Source organism: Phanerochaete carnosa, assembly GCF_000300595.1.
Source record: "Phanerochaete carnosa HHB-10118-sp unplaced genomic scaffold PHACAscaffold_9, whole genome shotgun sequence".
Classification (NCBI taxonomy): Eukaryota; Fungi; Basidiomycota; class Agaricomycetes; order Polyporales; family Phanerochaetaceae; genus Phanerochaete; species Phanerochaete carnosa.
In genome coordinates, this window is record NW_006767636.1 from 76,472 (window position 1) to 103,750 (window position 27,279).

Sequence of the window (27,279 nt, forward strand, 5' to 3'; positions counted from 1 at the left end):
AATAATTGCTGCGGTGCCTAAATATTTATTCATAAATAACACATTTTTGGTTCTCGTGAAACTTGTGTCAAGGCTACAGATTTGATAGCGTCACAAGCCACAAATCTAATCGCGTCGCCCTTGCATGGGACCATGTGATGCATGCGCCCAGCGCTCAGCGCGCAGTGAGCAGCGCGGCGATTTCCGGGGCCACATCCTCGGCGAGCAAAGAGCTATGGCGAGGAAGGGTTGGGTGTTCCCTTCATTTGGCTAACGGCCACAGTGTCGATGTGCACGGGCGGAGGGGTGCTAGCCCCTGTGAATTCAGCAGCCAGCGCACTCAAAGTCGCATGAAAGCCTCTCAATCTGGCAGGTAGCCTTGAGAATGCGCGCGGAATATTGCTTATCTCCCATCACGCCATCACGCTGTGCCGCTATTCAGCCGGCACCTGAGAAATAGGCTGGCGAAATAATCTGAGAATTGCTTTGGACACTGACACAACTTCAAGCTTCAAGCTTCAAGGGTGGACAGCGTCGGGCACTGGGGCAGTGCATCACTTCTATTTTTAGTACTTGACACTGCCTTTCTGGAGGGGTTCAGCCAATCACGACAGTAATTCCCACGACTGATTGCGCGACTGGATGCGGTACTGGATGTGGTACTGGATGCGGTACTGGAGATGATGTCCAGTCGCACCTCGCGCGGAACTGGATGCGGGTTTTGCCCGTTGTGTGAGTACTTCCTGCGTCTCGCTCTGCCCGCGCGCTTTGGCCTCGACATGACTGCAGATTGTTGATATGTCTCACATGTGAAATGTTGGTTGCTCAATGAAGGTGCCTCTTTGTAGACTGTATACTAACACGGGTCACAAGCTATCTATGAGAATGAAGCTTCGATGTTGTTGCCGCAATATCTTCAACAGGTTTTGGAATTAGCGTGTATGGATATTCGATACACTAACGAAAGCACCAAACGAATCCGCAAACTGAACAGGGGTCGCTTCACCAGAAAATAGAGCCTCTTCTGATTTGAGTTATTTGGGGACGGGGACGGGGCGCTGTAGTTTGTGTAAGCCACGAGTTGGGTTGCTGCGCGCATGTGTGGCGCAGACGTCTTAGCCATCGTTGCTGCGAATCCCAGAAGGGCCAGCGGCCGCGACGGCTTCTTCAGCATCGAGTCCACCCGACTTTCCAAGTTCAACGGCCAGCTCTTCGTGCGGGTTACACATGGCAAACGACTCCACTTGGAAGTGGTCAAGCGGCTCCCCGATATTGCCAATCTCTGGAACGACAAAGTTGGGTGCAGTGAACCGCGAGAAGCGGTCTGCAACGGAGGATCTTGCTGAGGCGCTGCCACTAGTACTGGGGGCGATTGACCGCAGATTTAGCATGAAGCGGGAGATAAGGATCTGCGGCTAACCCGATGTCAGCGTCAGCTCTCGCGGGTGACTCTGGCAGGACGATCTACCAAAATCTGGCACAAAGCCTGCACGACTACGAAATCATCCTGGATGGAACATGTAAGCATGCGTCTTGCGACAGGTGAGGTAGGGACTTGCTGTATCGGTAACCATTTGTGCTATGTTGCACGCGAGAAGGATCCTGCCGGCAGTGTGAGCTTGTCGCCCGACGGCATAATACAGCGGGAGCGTCTCACAAAAAATAGTAGGTACCTTTGAGTACCGCTCATAGTTAGGACATGTTACATCTTAGATAGTACCAAATTGCGACTCACCATCGGTGAGCAGACAGGTCGAGACTGACAACAGCACCTTGAGGCGCCGCGCGGTGACCCACTGGTGGAATGTCTTTTTCCATGTAATGAGAAGAACGACAACATCAACTGCAATCAAACATCCACGCGTGAGGAACACCACTATTCGGGGTGTGAGAAGTTTCTAGAAGGCCACGAAATACAAGTCTCGCTTCTGCGCGGTGTTAACACTTGACCCTGCAGCAGCAGCCATGTATTCATAGTACTCACATATTATTGACTTCTTCGGATGCGTTGATAATCCCAATGCACTGCGGGAAAGGTGTACTACTACCAAACCATAAGTAGAGCGGGATGCAGCAAACTGGACAGCGTTATTAGCAGGAGGCTGTGCAGTTCCTATGCAGCCGGGGCTCACCACGTTCGTTGCGACTGGAACTAGCCCGCATGCCAAAACGGCGCCGAAAATCCAGCGACTGCAGTTGCACAGTATGTATGCCCGCAATGCTGAGAACACTGTATGGAGTCGATACAATGAGCCCACGCCGGAGAACACCAATTAGTCGAATGTCGGTGACATACAAGCCATCTGCAGCAGTGTTAAGATGTTCACAATGTCGCCCCAAAAACCACTTGCAATGCAACTATATCATTGCGTCAGATATTGGAAATGATCTCTTCCATCGAATTAACAGAAGAACCCACAGCTATGAACTAATCAGATAACTTGTAGCAGAGAATGTCCTGTAAATTTCTTACCTTGAGGTTTATTGGCCAGGGCGCACTAACGAAAGCATTTAGCAGCAGGAGCCAGCGCGAACTGAGCAGCAGTATAGACGTCGCACTCCACTTGCGCTTCCATACTGTGGCAATTTCGAGATCCATGGTGATGAGAATTTCGTAGATAGCCAGTGCTGATTGGTTCATGCATGACACAGTCAATACCAGGCAGGGTGTGCAATAACATACCGTTCATAGCCGTGGAAATACGGTTGCTGAGAATTCTGCAAACATGAGTCAGATGTTCCGCTTGTTGGCACGACAGCTGCATGCAAGACGTACACTTGAGAGACATAGTCTTCGAGGCTCGACTCGGAGGACACGGTGCTGGGTACCTGGGCGATGAAAGGTTGCAGCGAGTGGGCAGCATTATATCTCTCGCAGGACCAGTGCGCTCCCAGCCAGACCGGAATTCGCCAGTGTGCCACATGATATACGGTTATCCCTGATACAAGACAGTGGCTGTATATCAGAGATGTCAGAGTGCGATAATAAGCCACAGTGATTGGCCAAAGCATGGCTAGTAAAATTTTTCTACTGACCTTGATACACGAAACGGCCATGCGACTGACATGCGGAACTTTCTGTGATCGCAGCTCACAGCTTGCACTGACATCCCGCGGACAGTGACCACTGTACAGCCCAATCGACGATCTCTCGTGCGCCTTCAGAGGGGGTTCGTCAACATGCTATACGACAACGAAAGGCGATGCGAATACCCACAGTCGAGAGCCTGCTATCTGCGCAGCCTAACACTCTTCGACCTGAACCCAAGTTTTGCACCATTCCCTTCTCCATATCCGAGGTTCGCTCCCGACATCTGCGTAAGCTTTCCTTTTGGACGTCGTCTATCGAGTGCTCGGAAGTCGCATGGCAACCCAACTTTGACCGGGCTCTAAGCGGCACGAATAGACTTACCAGGAATCACTAGTCGAAACGCCATTCATGTGCCGGAATCTAGGGATCATCAGCCGTCGTTTCCTACATTCTCACTGTATGTAGATCTATACGAATGGCCCAGTGACTACCAGTATCCCGCATAGCAGCTACCACCAGATGATGCTGTAGCCTTGCAAACGTCCTTTCCACAAGACGGAAACCTTTTCAATCGCGTTTGAACATAACGCTGCTCTCCCAAAAGGCAAGTTGAGAGCTCTGCCAGAAAAACTGTTTAGCAACAACGTTTGAATCTGCGACTAAACCAAATATCCCGCACCTCGTCCCAGGTAGCCTTAAAGCTCGACTGAGCCTTGAGGTCCTCGAGATACTTGTTGAGGCGAGCAAACTTCTCGTCGCGGAGGACCTCGAGAGTCTTCTTGCCTTCGCCAGCAGGGTACACGCCCAAGTCATTTTCAAGAAAAAAGAAAATGCGAACCAGGAACGGTGCAACGGCCATGTCTGCACTCGTCCACTTCTCCCCTGTGGCGAAGCCAGAGGCGGGAAGCTGCTTCTGAAGCGCATCCAGACCGCTAATGAGCTTAGCCGCGGGCTCGCGCACGAAGAAGTACCCCTTGAAGCCTTCGTAGACTTGAGCATCGAAGACGGCGATGAAGAGACGAGCTTTAGCGCGGAGGACTGGGTCCTTGGGCAGCAGACTGGACTCTGGGAAAAGGTCCGCAAGGAATTCCAGGATGACGCCAGACTCCCTGAGCTTGGTAGACTCCGGAGAGGGTCGCTCCGGGCTGACCTTGGGCCCGCCATAGGAGATGGCGGGGACCTGAAGCACTGTAGTTTAGTTTACTGTCATAGCAGGATGACGACAAATAATGGGTGACCTTGCCAGCCGGATTAATCTCGTCGATATAAAACGCAGGTTTATTCATCACGTCAATGGTGCACAAGGTGTACTCAGCATTCGCCTCTTCAAGGGCAATGTGGACCCTGTGGCTATAAGGAGAGCACTACGTTGATAACCGTTAGACATTTCTCGGAGACTGAAGCATTCCCAGACGTACGGCATGGGTATAAAAAGTGATATGTTCGGGAGCCATGGTGCCTCGTTATTAGGTATGCCGATCGCCGAGCGATTGTGTTGTTCTGCTAAGCTTTTGAACGCTAGTTTTATAGAGCAGGGGACATAGATTGCAGATTGCGCAGCAAGGCGGCACGGCGAGTTGACGTCGCTGCAATTAATAAAGGATTGAATTGGTGAGAAGACGCACTGTAGCCGGGAAATTAGGCTGTCTGGATGACCGATCCTTGTATGGTCATCAGGAAGTTGTACGTGAAATAAGCATATGCGTGACTTCGTTGCCGTCGCGTGGAGGACTCCGAGTCGCGCAAGCACCTCTCCTTTGACGGACATGGGCACGGCGGGCTGAGCACCGCAGCTTTCGTGCTCTTGGCATAGGTAAGGTCATCTACATGCCAATATGTATACTGACAGGCATCCAAAGATTGGGAGGACGCAGTCGTCACTGCCGTCAGTGAGTTGCACTGCGGCTCGGGCAGAATGCAAGACGCATCAATTGATCCCCATCACCACTCTATCACCGGTATCAGCGTAGTAAGCGCTCAACATGGTGCCGCCGTGGCCCGTCGCAGCTCAGGCCAGCTCGACAACAGGGCCTTCGCAGCTGTCAAAGATATGACGAGTTTTCGGAGGCTCAGATGTATTTCTCGGACTGTGCAACGCCAGCTTCACGGTTGGTGTGCAAAATGCAGCCTATCACGGTCCCCATCGACTGGATACTGGCCCTTTCATCACGAGAACGGCGGCGCACACACATTCCTAGTCGTAAACAAGACCGCAGAGGATTGAGAGCACTTACGTCTGCAACGTATCATGTTGCTCTGACTCGCACTCGTTTGCGTACTATCTCTTAAATCCATTCAGTCCGTCGTTCACAAGCCAGAGAATATTAGCAAGACTAGCTTGAATTCAGATATGAGCACGGACATAAGCTACCAAATTTAAACAGACAAAGTCTATCAACCCGCAAACCCGTAGAAATGGCAACTAGCTGTCGCTTCAAATCATGAATCATACGTACAAGACCAACGTGAACGTTACACTGAGCATTATACAGTGTGATAACTAGCTTACAGCCAGACCTTCTCCTTAAACTGCGCAACGCTGTCGCGAGTCGTCTCCTCAATAGTGCGGTAATCGAGGCCAAGAAGACGTTTGCTCTTGCTATTGTCGAAGCAGGTGTGGTACACAGCCGTCTTGGGGTCATATGCTGTATTACCAGCCGGTAGACTGGGCTCGATCTTGTGCGCAGCGTTGACTACGATGCCACTACATGAGCGACCCGTGATGAGATGAGGAGCAGTGGGGAAGTACACACCAAAGTCCTGCCAGTTCCACGGCCCGCTACTCGTGATGATACGCTCGCCGCCAGCCTCTTCACGCTGAAGCGCACGGACATGACCAACGGCCACTTCACGAACGTCGACCCAGGATTGCCTAGGGAAAGAACGCGCGCGTCAGTATTCGATGTCGAACTGGACAGGGGGCCCATACGTACCCCCCGGTTGCGAACTCTTCGGGGGTCTTGTTGCCCTTGATGACCGCATCATAGAACGCAATCATTGACGTGTTCAGGTCCTCGACCCTCTTCACATCGTGAAGCCACGGACCGTACACATATGGCGGGTTGATCGCGACGACGTCGAACTTAGCCTCGCCCTTGTGCTTTTGGGCGAACTCCCAGGCCGAACGCTCAGCGAGGGCCTTGCTTGCATGATACTTGTCGATCGGTTCGGCATTGCGTCCGTTCTCGCGGACGTCCTGTATCGCGGCCTCGTTCCAGTTGACCTCACTGAAGGTGTGTGACTTAGTCAGGTCTGGGTCCTCGGTGAGCACGGCAGAGCAAGACGAGGTAACCACGACGCGGCGGACGGTGCCATTGGCATGCTTTAGAGCAGACTGTAGCATGCCGACGGTGCCTGAGACGGCGGGGCCGATGATTTCCTGCGGGTCGTCTGCGTTCAGATGGAAAGGCGACGCGGTGTGCTCAATGGCATCGACGCCCTTAACCGCTTCGTCAAATGCGCCCTCCTGGAGTCGGTCTGAATGACTGTAGAAAGTGGCACAAACATTAAGACATACCTTGGTGATGTCAGGTACGATGATGTTTTCGAAGCGGTCGCCGTAACTTCCGAAGAGGTCCTTGAGGTAAGGGATGGACGACTCCCTTCGAACGGTACCGCGTACGGTGTACCCGTCCTCGAGGAGCTGTTTGACGACCCACACAGCAACATAGCCATTGCAGCCGGAGACGAGAACTGTACCCTTAGGAACAGCAGGCATGTCAGTGGATAGGGGAGCAAGCTGGCGAAAAAAAATTGAACAAGATGAGACTGTTGGGAGTGGAATGTAGATAACGGCTCGAACGCACTTTTCTTTTATACGTGAGCACCGTGAACGGGGACAGCATTGAGAATCAAGCAGAGAACAGGGTCTTTGCTCAGTCCCTTTGTTGAGACTCAGCGCGGCTGAGCCGCGTGCTTGCCGTCTCCAACAACTTCAATCCAATAGATGACATTACGGCACGGCATCCGAGTGCCTGGCGCGAAATTGTGGCCGCGAATCGCACCCTTGTCAGCAAAGGGGCTAATGGACTAAGCGCTACCCGGTCCCACCACGGGGAGCCGTCTAGGCTGGTAATTGGCCGACGAGTCATCCTCTCAGCAGAGAGACTGAACAAGGTGCAGTGATGCGGGGCGCCCGCTGGACTGATCCAAGTCGATGTCTTCTGCGCAATGTCTCGTTCAGCGATGGACTCGGAATCGTCGGGACATCCTGAGGTGATCCGGCTAAGCACGCCAAGCGAACGGTCTCAGTCGGGGTTGCTGCATCGGGAGCGTGGACTACAGAGGACGATAGAACCGAAGGCTCGACAGTGATGAACTCAGCGGCAGCTGACTGACATCGACATTGCTTACCCGCAGTCACCCCTCGAAGGCCGCGTATGGGCCAACGCGATTCGTCTTCTCGCTGCTTATCAGCCTTCATGCCTCCAGCTTAGCCGTAGCGCCTTGATATGACAACAGGACTTCAGTTAGTGTGAGACCGAAAGCTGAGTGCAGATCTGTCGTCCTGCAAAACAAGCATCCATGTTGACCTACCGGTCAACGTTGACCGGTGACCCTTGGCACCCTCATATTCAGCCGTACAACTGTAGGATCAGCCACAAAGGGCTTTTATTCGTTGCGGTCAGTGAGGATGTCAGGAAGGGACGCTGATGTGCTGATTGTGTGGTATGAAACCTGAGCTTGAAAGCTCGATGGTCGTAGTACGCGAAGTCCTGGGGTAGGGAAGTCAAAGCACGAGAGTGCCTTGCCACGCCACGAAGTTTCTAAGTAGCGCTCGCGACGTGGAGAGACGAGGGATATACACATCCTCCGTATTTGAGCGCATCTTTGTTCCATCCTACGCCTTGCTCTCGCTCAGCACGACGGTGATTCGGATATCGTGATTGACACCGCTTTGACCTCACTCCCGACATGGACGACGGTCCTGCAGATCTGTGGCGGGGATCTAAGCCCAAACTGTGTGTATAAGTGGTGCATAACAAAAGGTAGCTTCGCTGCGCTCCGCGACCGCTATTTTCATGGCTGCGGTTCTGCGGGTGTTGAATGACACGATAAAGATTTTTGGTAATATTAATCCTGGCTTAGCTATGGAGTTTAGCTCAACGTACAGCACGGAGCGGCAAGCCGCGCGCGGCGTAAGCAAAGAGAGCGGAGGCAATTATCGGACGCGATCAAAGAGAATGACGAAATAGGGGTGGCCAAAAGGTATATAAGACGAGGGAGGAGAGAGAGGGGCTCCTGGAGCAGGGATAAGAAAGACATTTCTTACTTTGAGGGCATCTGCGTTATAGTACAAGAGGCCGCTCCGCGACTGCTGTCCTCGTGGATGTGGTTCTGCGGGCGGGGAATTTAAGCTCAAAATTTTCGATTTCACTCGCTGCGATGAATAGATAGGGCTGCAGCATAGCCGCACTGCGCGCGGTGTAAGCAAAGGAGAGCGGAAGCAACGATTGTGCCCAGGAGAATGACGAAATAGGGGCCATCGAAAGGTGAGGGATGGGAGAGGGGGGCCGCTGGAGCGAGTAAGACAAGGATAAGAAAATCGTTTCTTACTTTGAGGGCATATGCGAAATAGTATAGCAATAGTAGAGTAATATAGTAATAATATAGTAATGGGTCGCGGAGCTTACACTTGACACTGTGCTCCACACTCCCGGAATTCGAATGGCAGTTATATCAAGTAATAGTATAATGTTTCGCACGCCTCGCCTGACTTGCTGTCGAAATAAGACGCAGTAAGAATGTCCGATTTGATTAACCTTAGCAGAAGGTGAGCATAGCCCAAAGGGCTGTCTCCAGCGCGTGCCATATCGTTCTCCCCCAGGCCTCAGTCCCCGAAGTGTCTTCATGAATTCCACGTTGCAGATATCAGTGCCTAGCGGTATGCGGACATGAAATTCTTCGTCGATCCACCGACTCTGGCATTGGAGTCCTCTCGAAACGTGCCCTAGCTGCCGCATTCAACTACGTGCACATCCTTTGGTTTCCGTTGACTCGGACTTCACCAAGCAAGTTGAATGGCATCGAGATAGGAACTTACAAATTGAAAGCACGCAGGGCAGTAAAGTACTCCAAGCCAGGGCGCGTGCATACTACTCGGCCTGTAGAGACATGATAATCTTCAGGCTTCAGGCTTCCCGGCCTCAACAGGCGTTGGTTCGCAGACGTATCGAAATATTCGAAGTCCGAAGTGAAGAAGATGAAAAGTGTGTAGGCGACATTGGTCTCCGCGAATGATGAAGTCAACTTCATACCTACCCGTGATACTGATGCTCGCGGCAATGGCAGGATGGCGGGATGTATTTACTGCCTACGTAGCATCTATTGTGTACGTTACGCTCATGTGGCTATGAGCATTGATAACCGCACTTCTATCTCGACTACCTTACATGCAATGCGGTATCTGAGCCGCCGACTTCTACTCATCTTCTCCTTCCTTCAAGCTATATCTACACAAATAACAGGCTGCCAGCTTGCCTGCAGCACCGGTCGGATCTCTACCAAGTACAGGGACTCGAAAGGTATCTTGCTGAGTTCCCAGCCAGAGGTGTCTCCCAAGGTCTCTTCGGGGACCGTGCGCATTTCCTGCATTAAACACGTCAATTCTGTTTTCGCCAGGTTCTAGATCAAAGTGCCAGGGTACACACCTTGTAGAATGTCTCGATTGCAGTCGCAATTTGGGCGGTGATGTCGCCAAGGTTTCTAGGCGGCTGGTTGTTGCTTTGGAGGACAACAGCGTTGTTCTTCGTCCACTCTGGATACCCAGGCCACTAAATGCATTGTCAGCGACGGTGACAAGATTCGAAGAGACGAATTGCATACGCAGATTCGGAGGGTTACCCTTACTCCCGTTTCCGATAGAGTAGGAGTGGTTGTCGCATTAAGCACGTCCACCGTGCCGTTTATGACGTCCTGGACGCGCACGCCGGGCAAGCCATTGGAGGAGGAAAACATGAGTCGCGATAGTCTAGTAGGATTATGTCCACCGGGGCGGGGAGGCACATAGATCTTCTGGGGCACTACGACCCCTGGCAGCTGAGCCTGCACTGCGAGATTGAAGTCATTAGCGAAATGCACGGGGTTTGGCTGCAACGAAAGACGTTCGTTAGAGAAGGGGCATGTGAGGTAATAACAGAAGGAGCTCACTTCGATGGTTGTGTTTGCACCAGTCTCCATATTATGAATGTCAGGGGTTCAGAACTGTAGTATTCACCTGTTGCTCTGTACCTTATAAACGTGCTCGTATGTCCGACCATCCATCCAGTATACGGCGTCCATCGCTGACCGGATGCAACGACTAACTTGTGACCGTATCCAGTTATGGATGGCCTGCCCACGCTCCATGGCTGCATGTGGAGCTCAGACAGGTGTAGAAAGCTTGCCGTTGATAGCCCAGTCCCTTTCCCGGGGCTCACGGGGTGTGCTGTTGGCGCGCCGCGGGCAGTTTTGTTGCCAGAGTGGGCTGAAGGAGCCACACGCCACGCGCGGAAGTGCTCATGTAGACGCTGACGTACAGGCCGATGGTGCACCAGTTTCAGGACAGTATAGAGCTGGGCGTCCAGAACAAAGCTTACCATGTAGTATACCAGTGCCGCGAAGGTCGGTAGGACACACGGCTACGCATCGTCTCCGTGGAACGAGGGGCGACAAGCTAGATACGGCTGCGCAGCATCATGTAGGCTATGTATCTGCGGTGATAACCCTCAGCATTATGGAGGACAAACAGAAGTACGCACGTGGTTACGAGCTAGGGTAGAACTTGAGGTCGGTATACGCTGATACTGCTGCTTCAGAATATTTCCCATGTGTCCTGAGTTCTTTCTCACCGAGAGATTGGGCCGCTAAGTTGGCCGTCGGCCAACTATTCGTCCGACTCCATAAGGTATCTCTGGACAGGCTGGCTCGTTCGGCAATGCTCATCGGGGCACCCTGTCGTCGGCGCACGCCAACAGCCGTGAAATGTATCAGATCTGTAATTCGGATAGGCATACGCCCATCTTTTTCATGCAGAGACCCTATAGATCAAGAGCAGGGTCTGGCTATGCCAGCGCTAGCGTGACTAACAAGAGCACAGGTTGTTGTCAATTGCATGGCTGAAACCGTCTCACTTCTCGCTGTGCAAGGAGAACATCCACCCGCAAGGGCGTTACGAAGGACTTCCGGTATTCCTGAGCTTAGCTGGCCGTGCCGGCTGGACATTTGTCTAGCCCGGATATGTTATTTCGAGGAGTCAGGACATGTGGGATAAGGACGGTAGGCAGGAGTTCAGTCGCCGAATCTTGTCAATCAGATTTGATTACTTACCAGCGACCCATGACATAGATGTAGTGCTGGCCTGGCGGCGTTTTTAGTCGCCATAACTAATCTGGATCTCTTCGTTCGAGGAAGACTCGAAGGCGACGTAGTAGGTGGTGAGATTACGTGCAAGTCTAGTCTCGTGATTACTGTACAATGCGATGGAAGCCTTGAACCTCGGCAGATGTTAAGACATAATCATATACGGCGTCGGTTGGCGGATGGCCCTGCATCCCCAGCCATAGCTGGTCGCTGTTGACAAGGATGAGTCGCGATAACGAAGTTGGTCGAGTTCGGGCTCACTTTTGAAGGCATGAATATGCTTGGTTTCTTCCTTTCCTTTACGGGTGGCTTAGGTTTCGGCGGCGGCCGAGGACCGTCAGCGGGCGGGGGCGGTCTACGTTTAGGCTCAGGCTCCGCAGCGGCATTGTCCTCTGCGGGGCGTTTCTGCCCAGATTGTGCAGTCATGATCGCGTTCTGCTCTGCACTGGTCGACTGCAAAGCTGTCGAGGGCTTTGAAGGAGTAGCTTGGGTAGGTACCGCGAGGATAGGGGCAAGTTCAGCCTTGACTTCCAGCGCTGCCCCCACGGCGGATGCTAAGGGACGTTGATTAGAAGCTACTAGTTCTTGTGGCGTCGAAAAAGTGGGAGATGATGACAATGGCGCCGCTTGCTTGCTGGACACCCTTGATCTTGCAGGGGCTGCCCTCTTAATGATCGATGCAGACCCAGCACTCGTGAAGTATGTGACATCAACCTATAAACAAGTGGCCTCATAAACAGGGATATAAGCACATGTAGCATATTCGGTGACTTACGTCAACAAGACATGAGCGTTCTCGAGCATCTTTGACAATTGTCCTCCAATCTTCGTCACTTCTCTCCAGGGTAGCCGCATTGCCGAGGATAAAGATAGACGACTTCGCACGAGTCAATGCAACGTTCATTCGCCGCACATCTGCAGAATGTTGAGTCCGATGCTACTGCGCACAAGTAGAGTCTGACCTCGCAAGAATCCGACCCTCTCTACCCCAGGTCCGGCCCGAACGCAAGAGAGTACGATAATCTCTTTTTCCTGCCCCTGGAAACCGTCCACGGTGTTGAAATCCACAAGCCCATGGATATTTGTCCCGAAACGACGTTCGAACGCACGACGTAGCTCGAGCATTTGAGCCTTGTACATGGTGACTATCCCAATCTTGAAGTCGAAGTCATGCGCGCTGAATTCCTGTCGCAGGCGGTTGTACAACGCAACCGCAATCTCTGCTTCCGCTTGGTTGAGATATGAGTGAGAGGCGGTTGTTTCGACGCCTCGATGAACGTTGTAGAAGCGATACGGCCCAAATTTCGGATGGCGGTGCCATGGCCTTTGGGTCTTTGAAGCCATGTCTGGGCCGTCTAACAGCCTGCCATTGTAGAAGAGCCGACTAGGGAGTAAACTAATGTCTGGGTGCATACGATATTGGATGCTATTCCAATACAACAATAAGCATACACTCAAGAGCCTCGATCACAGTGGGCTCACCTGAGAAGATGTACGGCCTCCGGATGGTGCTTCTGTAATCTGACAAATAACGACTGATTATAGCTGAAGCCAGTGGCCTGGGATGAATGTTAATACGGGCATGTCGCAAACAGGACACACTTTCCCACCTGCTGGGATTGAACTGTAGGGGGTAGCTGTTGCGGATCTGGATAGTCATTCAATACCGATTTACGGCAAACAGCAAAGTGTTCAACGTACCCCCAACCATGACGCATCGTTGGCAGCGATACTTCAGCGGAATCAAAGAACTCAGTTCTACTGCCTGAGCAGCTTCATCAATGACAACCATCTCGAACTCGTAAGGCTCGAGCGTGTCATGACCGGAACCAGCGAGCGTCGTGCAAATAACGTCGGCGTCTTGCAAAATCTCCGCGCGGAATTTCCTGCTGACAGCGTCGAAAGTACGGTTATTCGACTTCTGCTGGTCCCGCAGCTTGTCCAGCTGAGACGTGAGAGCAGTCCGCTCCTTGTTGAGAGCTCGAATAGTATCTTCTAGCTGCATCGTCCTCGCGGTGTTGTCATGTACAGTCAAAAGTTCAGTACGCTTGGCTTCGCGATTATGTTTCACTGCTTCCAGTTTCGAACGCAGCAGAGCAATCTCACTCCCGACGTCCTGAGAATTCGCCTTTGCTTGCCCGCCGGTGTTCATCTTTTGCTCTACGAGATAATCAAGCGTGACATCTCGTACTGAAAGACCGACTTTTCCACCACCTGTCCGGACAACCTTCGGAATGACAAGCTGGCGACCGGGACCCGAGATACCTTCTTTCAGACGGTAAGTAATCTCGTCTATAGCCGCATTACTTGGTGCGCAAAGGAGGATCTTCTTCTTGGGTTCCTTATCTGCCGGGCCGGAATTACGCCCTGCGTGAATAGCGGTGGCCGTTCTGCCTCGCTTAGCCAAGAACGCTTGCACGAGTCCGCATATAGTCGACGTCTTTCCTGTCCCAGGAGGCCTATACAGCTGTCGTTAGCGCAAGTCCAGACAGGATTAAGTGAAAAAGAATGCACCCTTGGATAAGAGAGAATCCAGCGGTCCGTAGCGCACTTAGAATAGCGTTAGCTTGCGGCTCGTTCAGGTTGTACGCCTTCATGGTCTGGTTGACGTCGTCTAAGTTCGCTCTCGCCGATTGGAGGAGGTTCGCGTCCAGTATCGCGGGGCAAAGATCATAATACGGCAAGGCCATGAGGGAAGAGTACTCTCGGTGAATAGTTGTGAGGCTAGAAGAGGGTAAGTACGAGTTTTCAGGACAAAGGAAGAAACGAACCTAGTAATCTTGCTTATCATCCAAGACGAACCAGTCTGAGGACCAGGCCCATCCTGAGAAGCCACCATCCTCAGCGTGGCATTGGCATTCATCGGCGTTGACCGATAGTTCTGCACCTTGCACATGACGCTCTTCTTCCCATCGAAATGCTTGAGCAGTACAAGGTCGGCATCAGTGAGCGTCCATTCTTTGTGTACACTATCCGTGATCGCGATGTCTAGGTCGATCCAATCTTCGCCGCTGTACTGGCGGATGACGATAGTGCACGCATACCGCTCCTCCTTCTTGGTGTCCGTCTTCGACGACTGGATCTGTGCCCAGCATTCGCTAAGCAGCAACGGCTCAAACACGCGCCGATAGTGCTGTTCGTCCTTGAAGCTATCTGGGACGGGGACCAAATTTAGTCTTTCTCCGGGTGGATCGGAGCCATCGTGGTCGTAATTCCAGGAAAGCATGGTCCGATGCAAGGGTGTGATGTCGGGCTTGAGTCGGAGGGCAGTACGGCGTGCCTCGTCTCGCGCGGACCTCTGATTCAGCCTTTCAAGAGCAGGATTGCTTACAGTGCCAGGCAGGTCCAGCATCATGACCTGCCTGCGCTCCGGTGCCTTCTTGATCGTAGGAGTCTTCTGCAGCTTCGCAAGGGCAGCCAGCCCGCTCTCTTCACCGCCATCGCTGTCGGATTCGTCGCTAGATGGTGCTGTGGAGGTGGGTGCAGCTGAGCCTCCAAACGACGAAGCATCCGACTTAGCGTCGTCGACTCGCTCCCGAACAGGCTTAGAGGCGGCGGCGGCAGGTGGCTTTGACGTCGTGGCTGCCGTGGATTTGCTGAACTTTGACATGCTCGCTGCAGCGTTGAGCTTCTTTCGATCGTCGGCGGTAAAGTAGCTACTGATACCCGCTTTCCCCGATGGACGGCGGGCAGGCTCCGGGCGAAAAGATTTAGAGAAAGGAGTCTTGGCCTTACGAGAGAATACAGATGCGGACACAGACACAGGCTTCAGTTCGGCCTTCACTTTCTCCTCGGCCTTATCCTTCCGCTTGCGGCGTTCCACGGGTTCTACTACCCTGTGTGCAATGATCTGGATTTCGTCGTCAGACCCGTCCTTATCCTCGAACATACTGATCGCGTCCTGCAATCTGTCGACGCGCGTTGAGTCCAGTCGTGTCAGCGGACGCTTAGGGTCACGCGTTCGCGCTTCCTTGATATGTTTCTGAAGCTTCTGCAATGCAGCGTCGCTTGGTTTCACCTTCGCTTCTTGGAAGCACGCAAGCATAGACTGAAGCAGAGCGAACGCTTGAAATAGGAGTTCTTCGTCCGTAAGTCGAAGCCACCTCGTAAGCTCGAGTAGGACTGCTTGCAGGCCATCCACCATCTTAGACCCGATATGCGACTTGCCACGGTTGGCCAACGATTGGGGCGACAAGGCCAAGGCACCGCTCTCGATAAGCTTCCGCTGCGCAAGCATGTCCCGTCCAAAGATGAGTGCATCACGCATCCAAGTGACCATCATTCCGTTCTCAAAGTAATCTGCCCACCGTGGCGTGCGCTGGAAGATGTGCGTCAAGGCCTGGCACATGAGGCTCCACCACTTCGGCAGCTGCACCTCAGGACCGGCCTGCTTAAACGACTGCAGGAAATTCGTGCGGTGGAGGAGTCCGTCGGACGAAGAGGACAAGACATCGATCACATCGGTGAGGCACAGCGCGAGTGCCTTGGAGAGATTACACGCTTCAGGCATCGTTGTCGTGGATTTTGTGAAATTCTGCAGGGCGCGATACATGCCCTCGAAGACTCGGTCGGGGTCGAGCTCTAACAGTGCACGGAAACAGTCAGCACGGGATTCGGCGTCGAGAGCGAAACCGATGAGAGACTGGACCGGCTGCCGAAGAACCGCGACAGGTGAGAACATGATGGTCGTAACTTGTCCCACGATATGGTACTGGCGAAGGAAGGCCAGAGCGTCTCTAGGTTCGGTGAAATCCAAATATCGAGAAACAGAGTCCGAGAATCCCGTACGCATAACTTCCAATGCAAGGTTGACTCCATGCACGGCCTTCATGAAGTCGTCCTTGTTCGTATTGTTCCCGAAGATTGCCCCGAACGCGCCCTCATGCAAGTCATCAACATGAGCGATATCAGAGAGGACGGTAATGATCATCGCGATGCCGTCCGAATCATCTGGGAGAACTAGCTCGTACATCCTCCGCCATATCTGCTCGTGAATTGTTGAGGAAGCCACTGACTTCGTGTTGGAAGAGGTCGCAGCCAAGCACCGGATGGTCCCGAAGATCAACCCGACGTCCATCCTTAGCGACGTCCTAATGAGGCTCCGTGCGACGCATCGTGCTTCCGCCCATACATCGCCGACGTATGATTTGCCGAATGCGACAGAAGTGAAGACATTTGCATGAATATCGAGGGGCTCCAGAACTGCAGAAAGAAGGGGAGAAATCTCTGCAGACAGGTCTTGTGATGCTTTCGCCAAGAAGGTGTCCAGTAGCTGAAGTCGTGTTAGCTTCGGGAATGGGAAACTTACACAGCTAGCACTAACCTTCGCAGCTACACATACAGCGGAAGCACGTAAATCCTTGTATCGTTCATGCTGTAACTCTTCGCAGAGATATTGTATTACCGGTGGAATCAGGATTCGAAGTGCCGGCAGCTCGCCCAATGATTTGACGTATGCTTCTATCCACTGAACAGACCCGTGACCATGCTCCGGTCGATCGGGCTCTAACGAGCTGGCGTAGAAGCGGTTGTTTTTGATGATGTTGAAAACATGCAGGGGATAGTTCTCGCTTTCGCCCTGCCAAAGTTCGGGACCTAACCCTGGAAGGAGAAGTATGAAGACTTTCAAAACCTCGAAGAAGTCTGTAGCAGAGCCATGTATTGGATAAGAATACTTAATAAGAGAAACCTTAGAACTGACACTTACGGGTTCCCGTATCTGATAGATGCGTCACAATAGCTTTCCTCAGGTCAGCCTTGTGGGCGATATTCGCCCCCATTCTCTCTGGTGGAACAAAGCGCAACATGGTAGCATACCCAGACCAGAGGATGAGAGGATCGCGGGAGAAGGAGAAATCAGGACTCCAAGATTGAGGTTCGGCGTTGAGGTTGGAGGAGCTGACAGCAGCCACAGTAGCCACGAGTACCTCAACGTGGGATTGAATGAAGCATTCGAGAGGCATTGGCGTGGTAGTGTACCGAGCGACTTGTTGGTAGGCCCAGGTCCGCACACCTTTATCTTCATCCATTAGTAGCAATAACAGTCCGGCAGGAGGCGAATCCAACGGCCATGCAGATATAGGTCGGTCCGGAGAGAGTGTGCGGATAAGAGAAAAGGTTCGTGGATCTCGGAGGATTTGAAGGTTGGACAGCATCAGCAAGACGATGGAAGGTGGGACGTTAAGGAGTGTCGCAGAGTTATCAGAGGAGGAGGAGCTAGTGCCAGTGGCAATAGGTAGGAGGTTGGACTGTTCGCAGTATTTCAGAGCAATTTCGAGCTCCCATACGGCGAAACTATCCCAGAATTGCTGTAGCGTCTTATGTTCAATCTTCTCTAAGTATCTAATTGCTTGTGAGTCGCATTAATACCAAGAGGCATAGCTAGTAAACTTACGTGCGCTGAGACTGATCCTTGATAACCGGCAATCGCCCTACACATTGCGAACAACCCGCCAGGCAGGCTTGCAGCTTCGCTCGCCACTGCACTACAAGCGGGCTGTTATATGCATGCAGCCTTAGTAGGAATGATGCAGCTTCAGTTACAAGAGGCCGCGCTTGAGCACAGAACCAGTGAATCTGGCCTGCAGCGGGAGAGTTCTCGAGGACGAGGAAATTGAATATGGCGTACAGGTCTTGATTGGACGGGTGAGCGACAGGAGTATCACGGAACTCTTTTAACTTTTTGGATACGCCATTGTTCGCCGAGATTTCCATGGAACAGTCGCGATTCCAGTAGTAGAGAGAAGCTTGGCAGGTCTGCGGAAGTAGCTCAGGTTCAGCTCGGAGCTCTTTGGAAGACCAATGGGGGCACCTACGGCGTGGCCAAACGTGGCAATCCAGCAACTAAACGATGCCAAAGATACAAGGGATGAGATAGTATACAGAAGAGCGGGTATCAGGAGGTGGAGGTGGAGGTTAAGAGGAAAGTCATCAAAGGACGGGATAGCCGCCAAACGCGTTCAGCCAAACATTGCATGTAACGCAGTCACGCGTCGCGTAATGTCACGGTGACATAGGCTCAATCCTGAGCGCTGAGCGCCAAGCGCTTGAGCCCGCTCGCTCTCCCTTACACCGGCCACTGTCGATTCTGCTCTCTCGCTGTTGTCTGTATCTGTCGTGCTATTTCATTGTTTCCCTTATTGAGCAAATATGGATGCGCGAGATTTGGAATATGTCAATGAACTCCTGGAGCAAGACAACGAGCTCAGAGAAGTAATTTGCAGCCGAGCTATCCGAGCAGATTGAGGAGAAATTCACGTCGTATGCAATCCAGAAAGTCAGGGAACAAGTACATGACCTTGACAAGAAAGCTCGTACTATGTCTGGCCTTCTTAACAAGATTCATTCCACTCCGGTAGACCAAGGTATGTCTGCTCCGCCGCTCCACTCTCACTCCGTCTCACCTTCATTACCAGTACCGGCCCTCCTTGAACAAGTCAAGCCTGTGCTGGAAAGCTGCAAAGATACTAGTGCAGCACTAGCAAGTCTCATTCCTCTCGCGCAATTCTGGAGGTGGAAAGATATGTGGACCAATTCTCTGCGGAACGCGGTATTTGCTGCTACGATGGTCGGGTATCTTGAGACTGGTACCCTACTCACGTTGCCGCGAGTACGCGACGTTCTCGGGAGTGCGTCGGACATCTAATCATCCGAGATCACCTCTCACCTCTGCACAGTCGATCTTGAATGGAGCGATCGGTATGCTTTGCCAGCGGAAGACTATCTTCATGGCGTGATCAGCTTGGTCAACGAGCTCGTAAGCGATACGTATACTCTGTTATGCATACTTCGTTATAAAAAATCTCTTGGCAGTCTCGTCTTGCTGTGAATGCGGTTACAATGGGTAACTTTGAAGAGCCGATCAAGATCTCTGCCTTTGTAAAGGACCTGTTTGCAGGGTTTTCTATGGTCGGTTCTCTCATATCAGTGTCTTTGGATCTTACACTCGAATGGCTTTGGCAGCTTAATTTGAAGAACGACACCCTTCGTCGCCGATACGACAGCCTGAAGTACGACATCAAGAGGATAGAAGAAGGTGTGCAACCTCAGACACTTGATGTGCGCTCTCACCTGACACAACTGTAGTGGTTTACGATGTATCTCTGCGGAAACTTGCGCCGTCGAAAAGCCAGGCATTCTAGATTTCCAGACATGTAGTTCACGAGACCTACATACCGCGCAAGATTGCACACACCTGGGCATCTCATCTACTGATAGGTGTAGTTGTTTGACTCACTCAACGTGCGTTCTAAAAGTGTGTATGAGGATGCGTGCCTGCGATGGCAAACAAGCAATGATGAACAAGTGTGGCCTAACTTGAACGTCTGTGAAGAATACTAACATGAGCGCAAATAGAAGATGCTGAAGGCTGCTCGGGATCGAACACTATCCCTATGGTTTCTGGAAGACGTGTAATATGAGTATGTCGCAATGTTGTTACACAGAAGAAACATGGCCTAATAATAACGAATGGTATATAGAATTAACAGTATCATCATTCCAGTTCTTTTCGTCAAACACGTTTCTCATACTGCGTGGTGCGACATGCTCCGGAGCGTCGGCTGCTCTTCGTGTCGGTGCCTTCCCCAGCCTATGTGGCCGGCTGGTATCGCGGACTTGAGTGGGGTGTGGAACTCGCTACGGGAGAAATTAATTAGTATCCGACTGGGTGCTACCGATGCGGGCTCACCTTGGTTCACGCCATCTGAACCAAACGGCACTCCACATGCCGGCTTGAAGCGTGGTCCAGAGGGCAATGGACTACAAGGTGGCGCGTTGAGACTTGGGCAGAGGGGGAGAGCGAGAGCACGTACCGGAATGCGAGCGCGGATGAGGTTCATCATCTTTATCGCCTAGAGTTCGACGATGTGATGGTGGCTTTGGTGTGGTGAAGGTGGTAGAGGTCTCGAAAGACTCTGATAGAAGTGCTTGAATGCTTTGGATGATGACTCGACTGGACGAAGTCCTCAGCCTTTTTATACACAAACCATGGCATAACTGAAGCTTTCCGAGACATATCGCACTGCGCACAACATACTCTCTGCACGGGAAAAGTCGGTACTGCGAGGAGCACGGGCTGCACTGGCTGAATTCTCGCTAGGCCTTCGACCGCGCCGAGCGGAGTCTAGACGGAGGGCGCGCCAGACGCCCATCGATAAACCGGGACTGTCCGCGGAGATGCGCCTGGAAAAGTCGAAGACTGAGCCAGAGCCTATACTATCGACCTAGAGCTGTGATTGCAAGCCATCTTGACAATCGTGCTCTATCGTATGTATGTTGCGAGCCTGTTAGGCGGGGCTGAGGAATCAAGATCTAGACTCCCCGACGCCCGACGCGCGTTAACGCCACAAGGTCGAAGCCGCCCAGTGACAGTCACATCAAAGTGACAGCTTGGTGCGTGCACCTGCTCACCGACATCGCTCGCTGTTCCCCCGTCCATCACTCCTCTACTTATCACCCTTTGAGACTTATCCATTTAGTGAAGATGTCCAAGTACGCACCCTGGCGCAAGAGCAGCAACACCAACCCCACCCCAACGTCTTCTACAGTCTGCCAAAAGTGCCTTGGAACAGGTGCGCCGTTTGCACAATGTAACACGCACGACAAAACTGACCTGCGATCCCTCTCTTAGGACACTTTACCTATCAATGTAAAGGACAGCGCCCTTATCTCTCACGGCCGTCGCGGACACAACAGCTTGAGAACCCGCGTCTTCTTGCGAAGTTGAAGGTTGAGGGCAAGCCTTCTGTCGAAGTCCCCGAGGAGTTCAAGCTCAAGTACGTAGGAAATTATGAGTTTTGTGACTTTAGTTCTGATAAAACAATTGTAGACCCGGGACCGCGAACAAACTCCTGGAGGAGAAGGAGAAGGCACGAGCTAAAGAGAGTGGCTCGAGGGACAAAGACGGCGAGCCTTCCCGCAAGAGATTGAGGCGGTGCGTCTCACATCTCGCTTTGATAAACATGCGCCCTAATTCTATACAGGTCAAGGAGCTCCTCGCCTTCTGACTCCGGGTCCGACTCTTCCAGCACCTCATCTTCAAATGACTCAGACTCAAGTGACAGCAGTAGTTCAGATTCCGACTCATCTTCGAGCTCTTCCTCAAGCTCAAGGTCACGCTCTAGGGAGCGTCGTAGGCGAACTCCAAGACGCAGGGGCTACAGCCATGACAATGACGATATCGGGAGGCGCAGGTCTCTATCCGAGAACAGGGAACGCGAGCTCTAGAAGCGCGTACATCCCGTGAATAACGTCTTGATATATACATTCCGACTCCTGCTTCAGAGTGCTTGCGCACCAAGTAAAGCGTACAGTGTCGTATTGTCCATCAAGACATTTGACATGGTATATGCATGTGGATTGCGGGTGCGGGAGGATGGAGTTGTATCCTTTTCTAGAAAGTGCATTGCTGTGAGCCAGAGGCTCTGGAGTTCATGATTAGAGCAACAATGAGTCTGTGGGAGGCCACGTCAGAATCAGCTATGCGCAAGTGCGAACAATCTAGACTCACCCATACAGACCCAAAACCTCGCCGAAAATGAGAATCAGGACCATAGACACAAAGACCCTCGACTCGTACACATAGGCTCGCACACACTGTCGCAGAGAAGATGAGAACGTGAAGGATTACATTGCAACGCAAGTACGGTTTACGTACGGAGTCTCCTACGTAGCCGATCGCGTAGCCCGCCGCCAGGCCTGTAAAGCCACAAGCAAGGCCTGCGCCCAGATGAATGAAGCCGGTGTACAGTGAGTAATCCGTAGGCTTGACTTTGTATATCGTTGTTTATTGAGTTGGGCACATTGATATTATGGGCAAGAAAAATAACTTACGACCACCGGCGATCAAGACAGACACTACGAGACCATAGACAGCGATGATACCAGACATGACCACCGGAATCAGAGACTGGCGGACGAGAAACCGGTCAGCTTCCGACTTGCATGCCACAGCACAGCGCGTGACGCACCTTCATAATGAGCTCGGGCTTGAAGGTACCGAGACCTGCGATGCCAATACCAGCTTTCGAAGTGCCGAAGGCAGCCCCGACAGCTGGCAATGGTGATTAAGTACTCCAACTCCATCCCTCTACGAGAATGAACGTACTGCTAAAGATCATCTGTGTGCGCACGCTGTAGGTTAGCCCACTTGCATCATGGCTCAGTTGAACACGCCTACTGAGGATGCGACTCCCGCAAAACCAAAGAACGGTGCATAAGGTGGGCACAACGACATGGTGCAGACAAGTTCTGTGGGTGAAGCAAGGCTTGGGGCTTGGAGAGCCGTCAAATGGCGCGTTAGAAGAGCAGTCCGTAGTCGAACGCCGCGCCGTCCAGCGGGAGGACCGTCATATTTGGAAGCCAGCTCTCACGGCCCCGTGCCCGGCCCCTATCCTGCACCTTGTCCAATCCGCTTCAGGAGGCGGTGGTCCGAGCGGTGGCTCACAAACTATGCTGATGCATTTCAACGTCATCTAGCAAGCTGAACTTTCAATACTTCTGCGACACGGTGATTTCAAGTCTTGGCTAGCTTTCATACCCTCCCGAAAAGCCGAAAGAGTTACATTACCGCCAATATGCGAGTCATATACAAGCAGGATATACTAATAGTTGAATTGTTGCCGCTCTCGTGGATCAACTGGTGGCTCGCGGTAATGTGGCGCACTTGCCGTGTCCCTATGCACGAGAACCCCTGTGTTGGCCACCTACAGCCATTTTCCGACAGGAGTGCAGTGCGCATTCAGCAGGACTCACATACACTTTGTCATAAGAGTATATATATGGCTCAAAAACGTCAACAATTCACCGCGCTCACCTCATCCCTCCCTCCACGAATAACACGGTATGTCCGGTACTGATATAACTGGTCCCGCCCCGTGCTACGGCACTGTCGGTGTCGAGGCTGCACTGAAACACACCGGTGGTACGACCCTCCCCTATTCCGCAATCTAGCTGCACTAATGCCACGTATAGGCCAAGTTGCTCCGACCCTTTTCACCAAGGAGTTTGCCTTGACAGACCGCGTCGGCGTGGTCACTGGCGGCAACCGCGGCTTGGGCCTCGAGATGGCAACCGCGCTCGTCGAGGCCGGCGCCCGCGTTGTCTACTGCATCGACCTTCCTCATGAGCCGTCCTCAGACTTCCTGAAGGCGCGCGACTACGTCAGGGACCTCAAAAGTACCGGCAGTGACGCCAGACTCGACTACATCAGCGCAGACACAACCAATCAGCAGCTCATGTGGAAGGTTGCAGAGAAGATCGGCGACCAGGAGGGACGCCTTGATTTTTGTGTTGCTGCGGCGGGTATTAATAGGCCCGATTTCGACTGTCTGGAGTACCCCGACAGTGTTTGGAGCGAAGTTCGCATTTTGAACACCTTTTCGTGTATACTTAACTGATCTAACTTGCCAAGGTCATGCGCGTGAACTGCAACGGCGTCTTCTTTACGGCCCAGGCTGTGGGAAGGCAGATGCGCCGCTTTGGCAATGGCGGGAGTATCACCCTTATTGCCAGCATGAGTGGCACGGTTCAGAACCAGGTGCGCCAAGCATGCACTACTTGATCGACGCGATACACTGCTCACTAGGCATAGAACCGCGGCTGGTGTGCATACAACACCTCCAAATCCGCCGTGCTTCAGATGGCGCGCACTATGGCGTGTCAGCTGGGCAAGGATCGTATCCGCGTGAACACTATCAGCCCTGGCTACATCTATACGAGGTGTGTTGGGCAGCCAAGCCAGTATCGGCTCGTATCTGACCGCCTGGGAATTCCTGCAGCATGACCAAGATGTTTCTGGACGGGGATCCAGGCTTATACGACGTCTGGATGTCGCAGAATCCGCAGAACAGGCTCGGTCGTCCCGATGAGCTCCGTGGTGTAGCGACCTGGCTTGCGAGCGACGCCAGCTCTTACTGTACTGGCTCTGAGTGCGTATCAGTCGTACTATGCGCCTGGCTTGTACCTGACTCATTTCCGACAGCATCATTGTTGATGGTGGCCACCGTGCCTGGTGAACCTTTCTCTATCTGAGTGCAGATGGTTTTCCCTGTGTTATCTTGGGTGTACCGAGTTTGTATGTAATCTTAATGTCAGCCAAGCACGATCAGCGTACCGTAAAGAGCATCCAACACATCAGCGGCGTCGTGTAAAATCAACATGTATGCGTGCGCGCTTGGACAAAGTTCATGCTCCCGCTGACGTTACGTACGGTAGATGAGATATCCAGACTGGCTCGATACTCCAAGGACATGATACACAATATAGATACACTGAGGATCATAACAACTCCTACAGCTTGGACTTTCCCGCCAGCCTAGCCTCATACCGGTCAACCAATACGCGACGCATGACCTTTCCCGTCGGATTCTTCGGAATCTACGTACACCACACAACGTTGGTACAATCTCTCCAAGGTATCATCGCAGATAACTCACCGAGTCAACAACCTCGAACCCGCCACGGAGCCACTTGTACCTGCTCAGGTTCTTCTTAATCCACCCATCGAGCGCAGCAATCGTTGCCTGCTCTCCCTTGAGCTTGCCCTCCTCGCTGAGCACAATCCAAGCGCGCGGATTCTTCTCGTCGCTTGTCCGGCCGCCTGTCACACCCGCGACGCAGACATCGGTGATGAGCCTATCGGGGTGCTCAGATAGCGTGTCCTCGACTTCGGTCGGCGAGACCTGTGCCCCCGAAACCTTCAGCGTGTCCTTCGCACGGTCTACGAAGCTGCCTCCTGCGTCAATTCAATCATGTCTCGCACTTTGAGCGGAGACTCACTAAAGCAGCTCGTTCCTGTCGGCTTTGAACGTGTCCCCAGTGCGCAGCCAGCCGTCGACGAACGTCTCGCGCGTTGCCTTCTCATTGCCATAGTAGCCCAGCGCAACGTTTGGTGCGCGCACCCACAGCTCGCCCGGCTGGTCAAAGTCTGCCTCTGACCCATCTGGGCGCACGATGCGCGCCTCGACGCCAGGCAAGAGGATGCCCGTGCATCCCATAGGCGCGTGCAGTCCAAAAAGACCCGGGAGAGGCTTCCGGATAGAGCTCAGGGTCTACAGCGGCAGTCGGTTGGTATGGCGTGTTAGACGCGACGAAGATGTGCGCACCTGCTCAGACATGCCGTACCCCTCTGTCATCACGCTCGCATTCTTGATGACGCGCATGAACTTCCTCGTCAGCTCAGGCGGCAGATACGCCGCTCCGCTGGACACGCTCACGAGTGAGCTTAGATCGACCTTTTTGAACAGTGGGTGGTTCACCATTTGGTGAATTGCAGACGGGATGAGCGGTATCACATGGACGCCGTACTTTGGGATCGACTTGAGCACCAGATGGACGTCCCACTTCGGTACAAGGACGTAGGTGTTGGGTACAAAGAATTGCCGGAAGCAAGCCATGTGCAGGCCGAAGGTGTGGTAGAATGGCAGGAAAAGTAGCCAGATAGGAGGAGCTTCAGGTGGTGGAGGCTATTTCGGCAATATCATTCAGTGCACCCAAGCTGGTGATGCAAAGACTCTTACATTGGTGAGTTTCTCATCCTCTTGTTTTTGGATCATCTGAGCGAAGATCATAGCCCAGATGTTGCCATGAGATATCATAACGGCTGGAAAGGAACGCCATTTAGACCAGCAAATCCGATTCAAAGACTGCAAGCTCACGGACCCTTCGGCAGACCACTCGTACCACTGGAGAAGACAAGATACGCAAGCGTATTCTTCGCGACAGCCTTGGGTGCAACCAATGGAGTGCCGCATTCTCTGACCTGGTTTATCAGGTCTTGAAAGCTCTTCCTCCCGGCCGAGGTGCCCTCCATGACGTATATGCGGTCTTCTGGTAGTCCATGCTGTTTGGCAGCTTCCAGAGCCTTTGGGAGAAAGTCGGGTTGAATGAACATGTGGGTTGTTTTGGAGGTTCTCAAGGCATGGGCGAGCTCATATGGGGTGGAATAGGCCGATAGAAGCGATATTGGCACGCCAACGTACACCAGCGAGTTTACCATTGCAATGTAGTCCTATATGACGGGTTGGAACGATATCGCTGGCAGACAAATGCAACAGTGCTCACCATATAATTATGACTATACAACCCGACCATGTGTCCCGCCTCCGCGCTCAAACCAAGTCCTCCTGCAGACTCGGGAGCTGCTAGGGCAGTCGCACCCTCTTTGACGAGCTGCCTGAGCTCATAATACGACCTTTGCCGTCCAGAGGACGCGTCGATGTGCGCCGTAAAGTCCGCTGGCTGAGGGTCATCAGGGCCGCCGAACATCGCGAAGTACGCGTTCGCGTCCGGGACAGAGGGAGGCTGGGGATGCTTAGACTTCAGATACATGGCTGTAACAATCCCAATGAACCTCTGGACCAGCTCGCAGCCGTTAGTGGCAAGGGCAGAGCGAGGTTAAGAGGGCAAGTCCGTGCGATCTTAGCCATGAAGTGGCTGCCGGTTCCCGGTCGCATTCCTATCGGGTACTGTAGTTCCCCGGAATATCAGGGGTGTACACGCCGGCCGGTGTCGTAATGACATGATACTCAGCGCGATATGGGCTAGGTACATCTCCGGGATGGCCATGCATAGAGAGAGAGAAAGACTCGGGCATTCTTGCTGATGTTCCCCATGGGCGTCACAGGTTTAAGACGCATGTAGGCTGTTACACCCTGCCGCTCTTGAAAGGGCTGGGTACGAGCAGAGGCTCAATCGTGTCAACGATGGCAATCAACTACAGCACGATCCGCGGACCATCGTAGCGAGCAGCACCCTTCAATTTTCCGCCTAAGCTCGCAGGCACAGCCTTTCTCTTGACATCCACGTCTTGCGTAGGGCCCGACCACAAAGCCGTCCAGCCCAAAAGAACGCCGAGCCTTTGCGCAGCCCCTGGCCACGGTCATCGTAATATCGTTGATTCTAGAGCGTTCGGGGAAGCGGATTCTTTT

General features: G+C 52.7%; 9 protein-coding genes across 9 annotated transcripts; 2 read left to right on the plus strand and 7 right to left on the minus strand.

Moving 5' to 3' along the window:
- Window positions 1-1,068: 1,068 nt before the first annotated feature.
- Window positions 1,069-1,841, minus strand: PHACADRAFT_261657 (uncharacterized protein). Its single transcript, XM_007399244.1, has 5 exons — window positions 1,715-1,841; window positions 1,637-1,652; window positions 1,539-1,581; window positions 1,448-1,486; window positions 1,069-1,395 (listed from the first exon to the last, which is right to left on the minus strand). The coding sequence occupies exon 5, from the start codon at window positions 1,368-1,370 to the stop codon at window positions 1,095-1,097; it is 276 nt and encodes a 91-aa protein (XP_007399306.1). The 5' UTR covers window positions 1,371-1,395; window positions 1,448-1,486; window positions 1,539-1,581; window positions 1,637-1,652; window positions 1,715-1,841; the 3' UTR covers window positions 1,069-1,094.
- A 351-nt stretch (window positions 1,842-2,192) lies between these two features.
- PHACADRAFT_261658 (uncharacterized protein) lies at window positions 2,193-4,495 on the minus strand. Its single transcript, XM_007399245.1, has 10 exons — window positions 4,429-4,495; window positions 4,249-4,374; window positions 3,690-4,190; window positions 3,197-3,628; window positions 3,016-3,138; window positions 2,756-2,935; window positions 2,663-2,697; window positions 2,451-2,607; window positions 2,276-2,337; window positions 2,193-2,209 (listed from the first exon to the last, which is right to left on the minus strand). The coding sequence occupies exons 1-4, from the start codon at window positions 4,462-4,464 to the stop codon at window positions 3,578-3,580; spliced, it is 714 nt and encodes a 237-aa protein (XP_007399307.1). The 5' UTR covers window positions 4,465-4,495; the 3' UTR covers window positions 2,193-2,209; window positions 2,276-2,337; window positions 2,451-2,607; window positions 2,663-2,697; window positions 2,756-2,935; window positions 3,016-3,138; window positions 3,197-3,577.
- Window positions 4,496-5,515: 1,020 nt separating this feature from the next.
- Window positions 5,516-6,728, minus strand: PHACADRAFT_199005 (uncharacterized protein; the record flags this gene model as incomplete). Its single annotated transcript, XM_007399246.1, has 4 exons — window positions 5,516-5,703; window positions 5,764-5,882; window positions 5,944-6,476; window positions 6,528-6,728. 4 exons carry the CDS (start codon window positions 6,726-6,728, stop codon window positions 5,516-5,518), a joined length of 1,041 nt encoding a protein of 346 aa, XP_007399308.1.
- Window positions 6,729-9,304: 2,576 nt separating this feature from the next.
- On the minus strand, window positions 9,305-10,189 carry PHACADRAFT_212141 (uncharacterized protein; the record flags this gene model as incomplete). The annotated part of the gene is made up of 4 exons (XM_007399247.1): window positions 9,305-9,598; window positions 9,661-9,783; window positions 9,836-10,099; window positions 10,160-10,189. The coding sequence occupies 4 exons, from the start codon at window positions 10,187-10,189 to the stop codon at window positions 9,452-9,454; spliced, it is 564 nt and encodes a 187-aa protein (XP_007399309.1). The 3' UTR covers window positions 9,305-9,451.
- A 1,317-nt stretch (window positions 10,190-11,506) lies between these two features.
- Window positions 11,507-18,064, minus strand: PHACADRAFT_199007 (uncharacterized protein; the record flags this gene model as incomplete). The annotated part of the gene is made up of 12 exons (XM_007399248.1): window positions 11,507-11,560; window positions 11,612-12,064; window positions 12,126-12,265; window positions 12,313-12,776; window positions 12,833-12,909; window positions 12,961-12,998; window positions 13,052-13,809; window positions 13,865-14,074; window positions 14,122-16,622; window positions 16,674-16,993; window positions 17,058-17,692; window positions 17,745-18,064. The coding sequence occupies 12 exons, from the start codon at window positions 18,062-18,064 to the stop codon at window positions 11,507-11,509; spliced, it is 5,970 nt and encodes a 1,989-aa protein (XP_007399310.1).
- A 302-nt stretch (window positions 18,065-18,366) lies between these two features.
- PHACADRAFT_127115 (uncharacterized protein) lies at window positions 18,367-20,284 on the plus strand. Its single transcript, XM_007399249.1, has 9 exons — window positions 18,367-18,562; window positions 18,624-18,714; window positions 18,766-18,978; window positions 19,027-19,106; window positions 19,163-19,258; window positions 19,313-19,385; window positions 19,436-19,987; window positions 20,040-20,110; window positions 20,164-20,284. The coding sequence occupies exons 1-7, from the start codon at window positions 18,500-18,502 to the stop codon at window positions 19,489-19,491; spliced, it is 672 nt and encodes a 223-aa protein (XP_007399311.1). The 5' UTR covers window positions 18,367-18,499; the 3' UTR covers window positions 19,492-19,987; window positions 20,040-20,110; window positions 20,164-20,284.
- A 617-nt stretch (window positions 20,285-20,901) lies between these two features.
- On the minus strand, window positions 20,902-22,683 carry PHACADRAFT_261674 (uncharacterized protein). The gene is made up of 10 exons (XM_007399250.1): window positions 22,530-22,683; window positions 22,458-22,470; window positions 22,321-22,403; window positions 22,184-22,259; window positions 22,008-22,120; window positions 21,861-21,946; window positions 21,334-21,804; window positions 21,180-21,284; window positions 20,982-21,126; window positions 20,902-20,922 (listed from the first exon to the last, which is right to left on the minus strand). The coding sequence occupies exons 1-7, from the start codon at window positions 22,584-22,586 to the stop codon at window positions 21,744-21,746; spliced, it is 489 nt and encodes a 162-aa protein (XP_007399312.1). The 5' UTR covers window positions 22,587-22,683; the 3' UTR covers window positions 20,902-20,922; window positions 20,982-21,126; window positions 21,180-21,284; window positions 21,334-21,743.
- Window positions 22,684-22,790: 107 nt separating this feature from the next.
- Window positions 22,791-24,366, plus strand: PHACADRAFT_212147 (uncharacterized protein; the record flags this gene model as incomplete). Its single annotated transcript, XM_007399251.1, has 6 exons — window positions 22,791-23,273; window positions 23,324-23,709; window positions 23,763-23,888; window positions 23,943-24,070; window positions 24,130-24,279; window positions 24,333-24,366. Exons 1-6 carry the CDS (start codon window positions 23,195-23,197, stop codon window positions 24,364-24,366), a joined length of 903 nt encoding a protein of 300 aa, XP_007399313.1. The 5' UTR covers window positions 22,791-23,194.
- A 260-nt stretch (window positions 24,367-24,626) lies between these two features.
- PHACADRAFT_261678 (uncharacterized protein) lies at window positions 24,627-26,747 on the minus strand. Its single transcript, XM_007399252.1, has 7 exons — window positions 26,414-26,747; window positions 26,012-26,360; window positions 25,870-25,952; window positions 25,456-25,815; window positions 25,130-25,401; window positions 24,787-25,078; window positions 24,627-24,727 (listed from the first exon to the last, which is right to left on the minus strand). The coding sequence occupies exons 1-7, from the start codon at window positions 26,678-26,680 to the stop codon at window positions 24,641-24,643; spliced, it is 1,710 nt and encodes a 569-aa protein (XP_007399314.1). The 5' UTR covers window positions 26,681-26,747; the 3' UTR covers window positions 24,627-24,640.
- Between the last annotated feature and the right edge of the window lie 532 nt (window positions 26,748-27,279).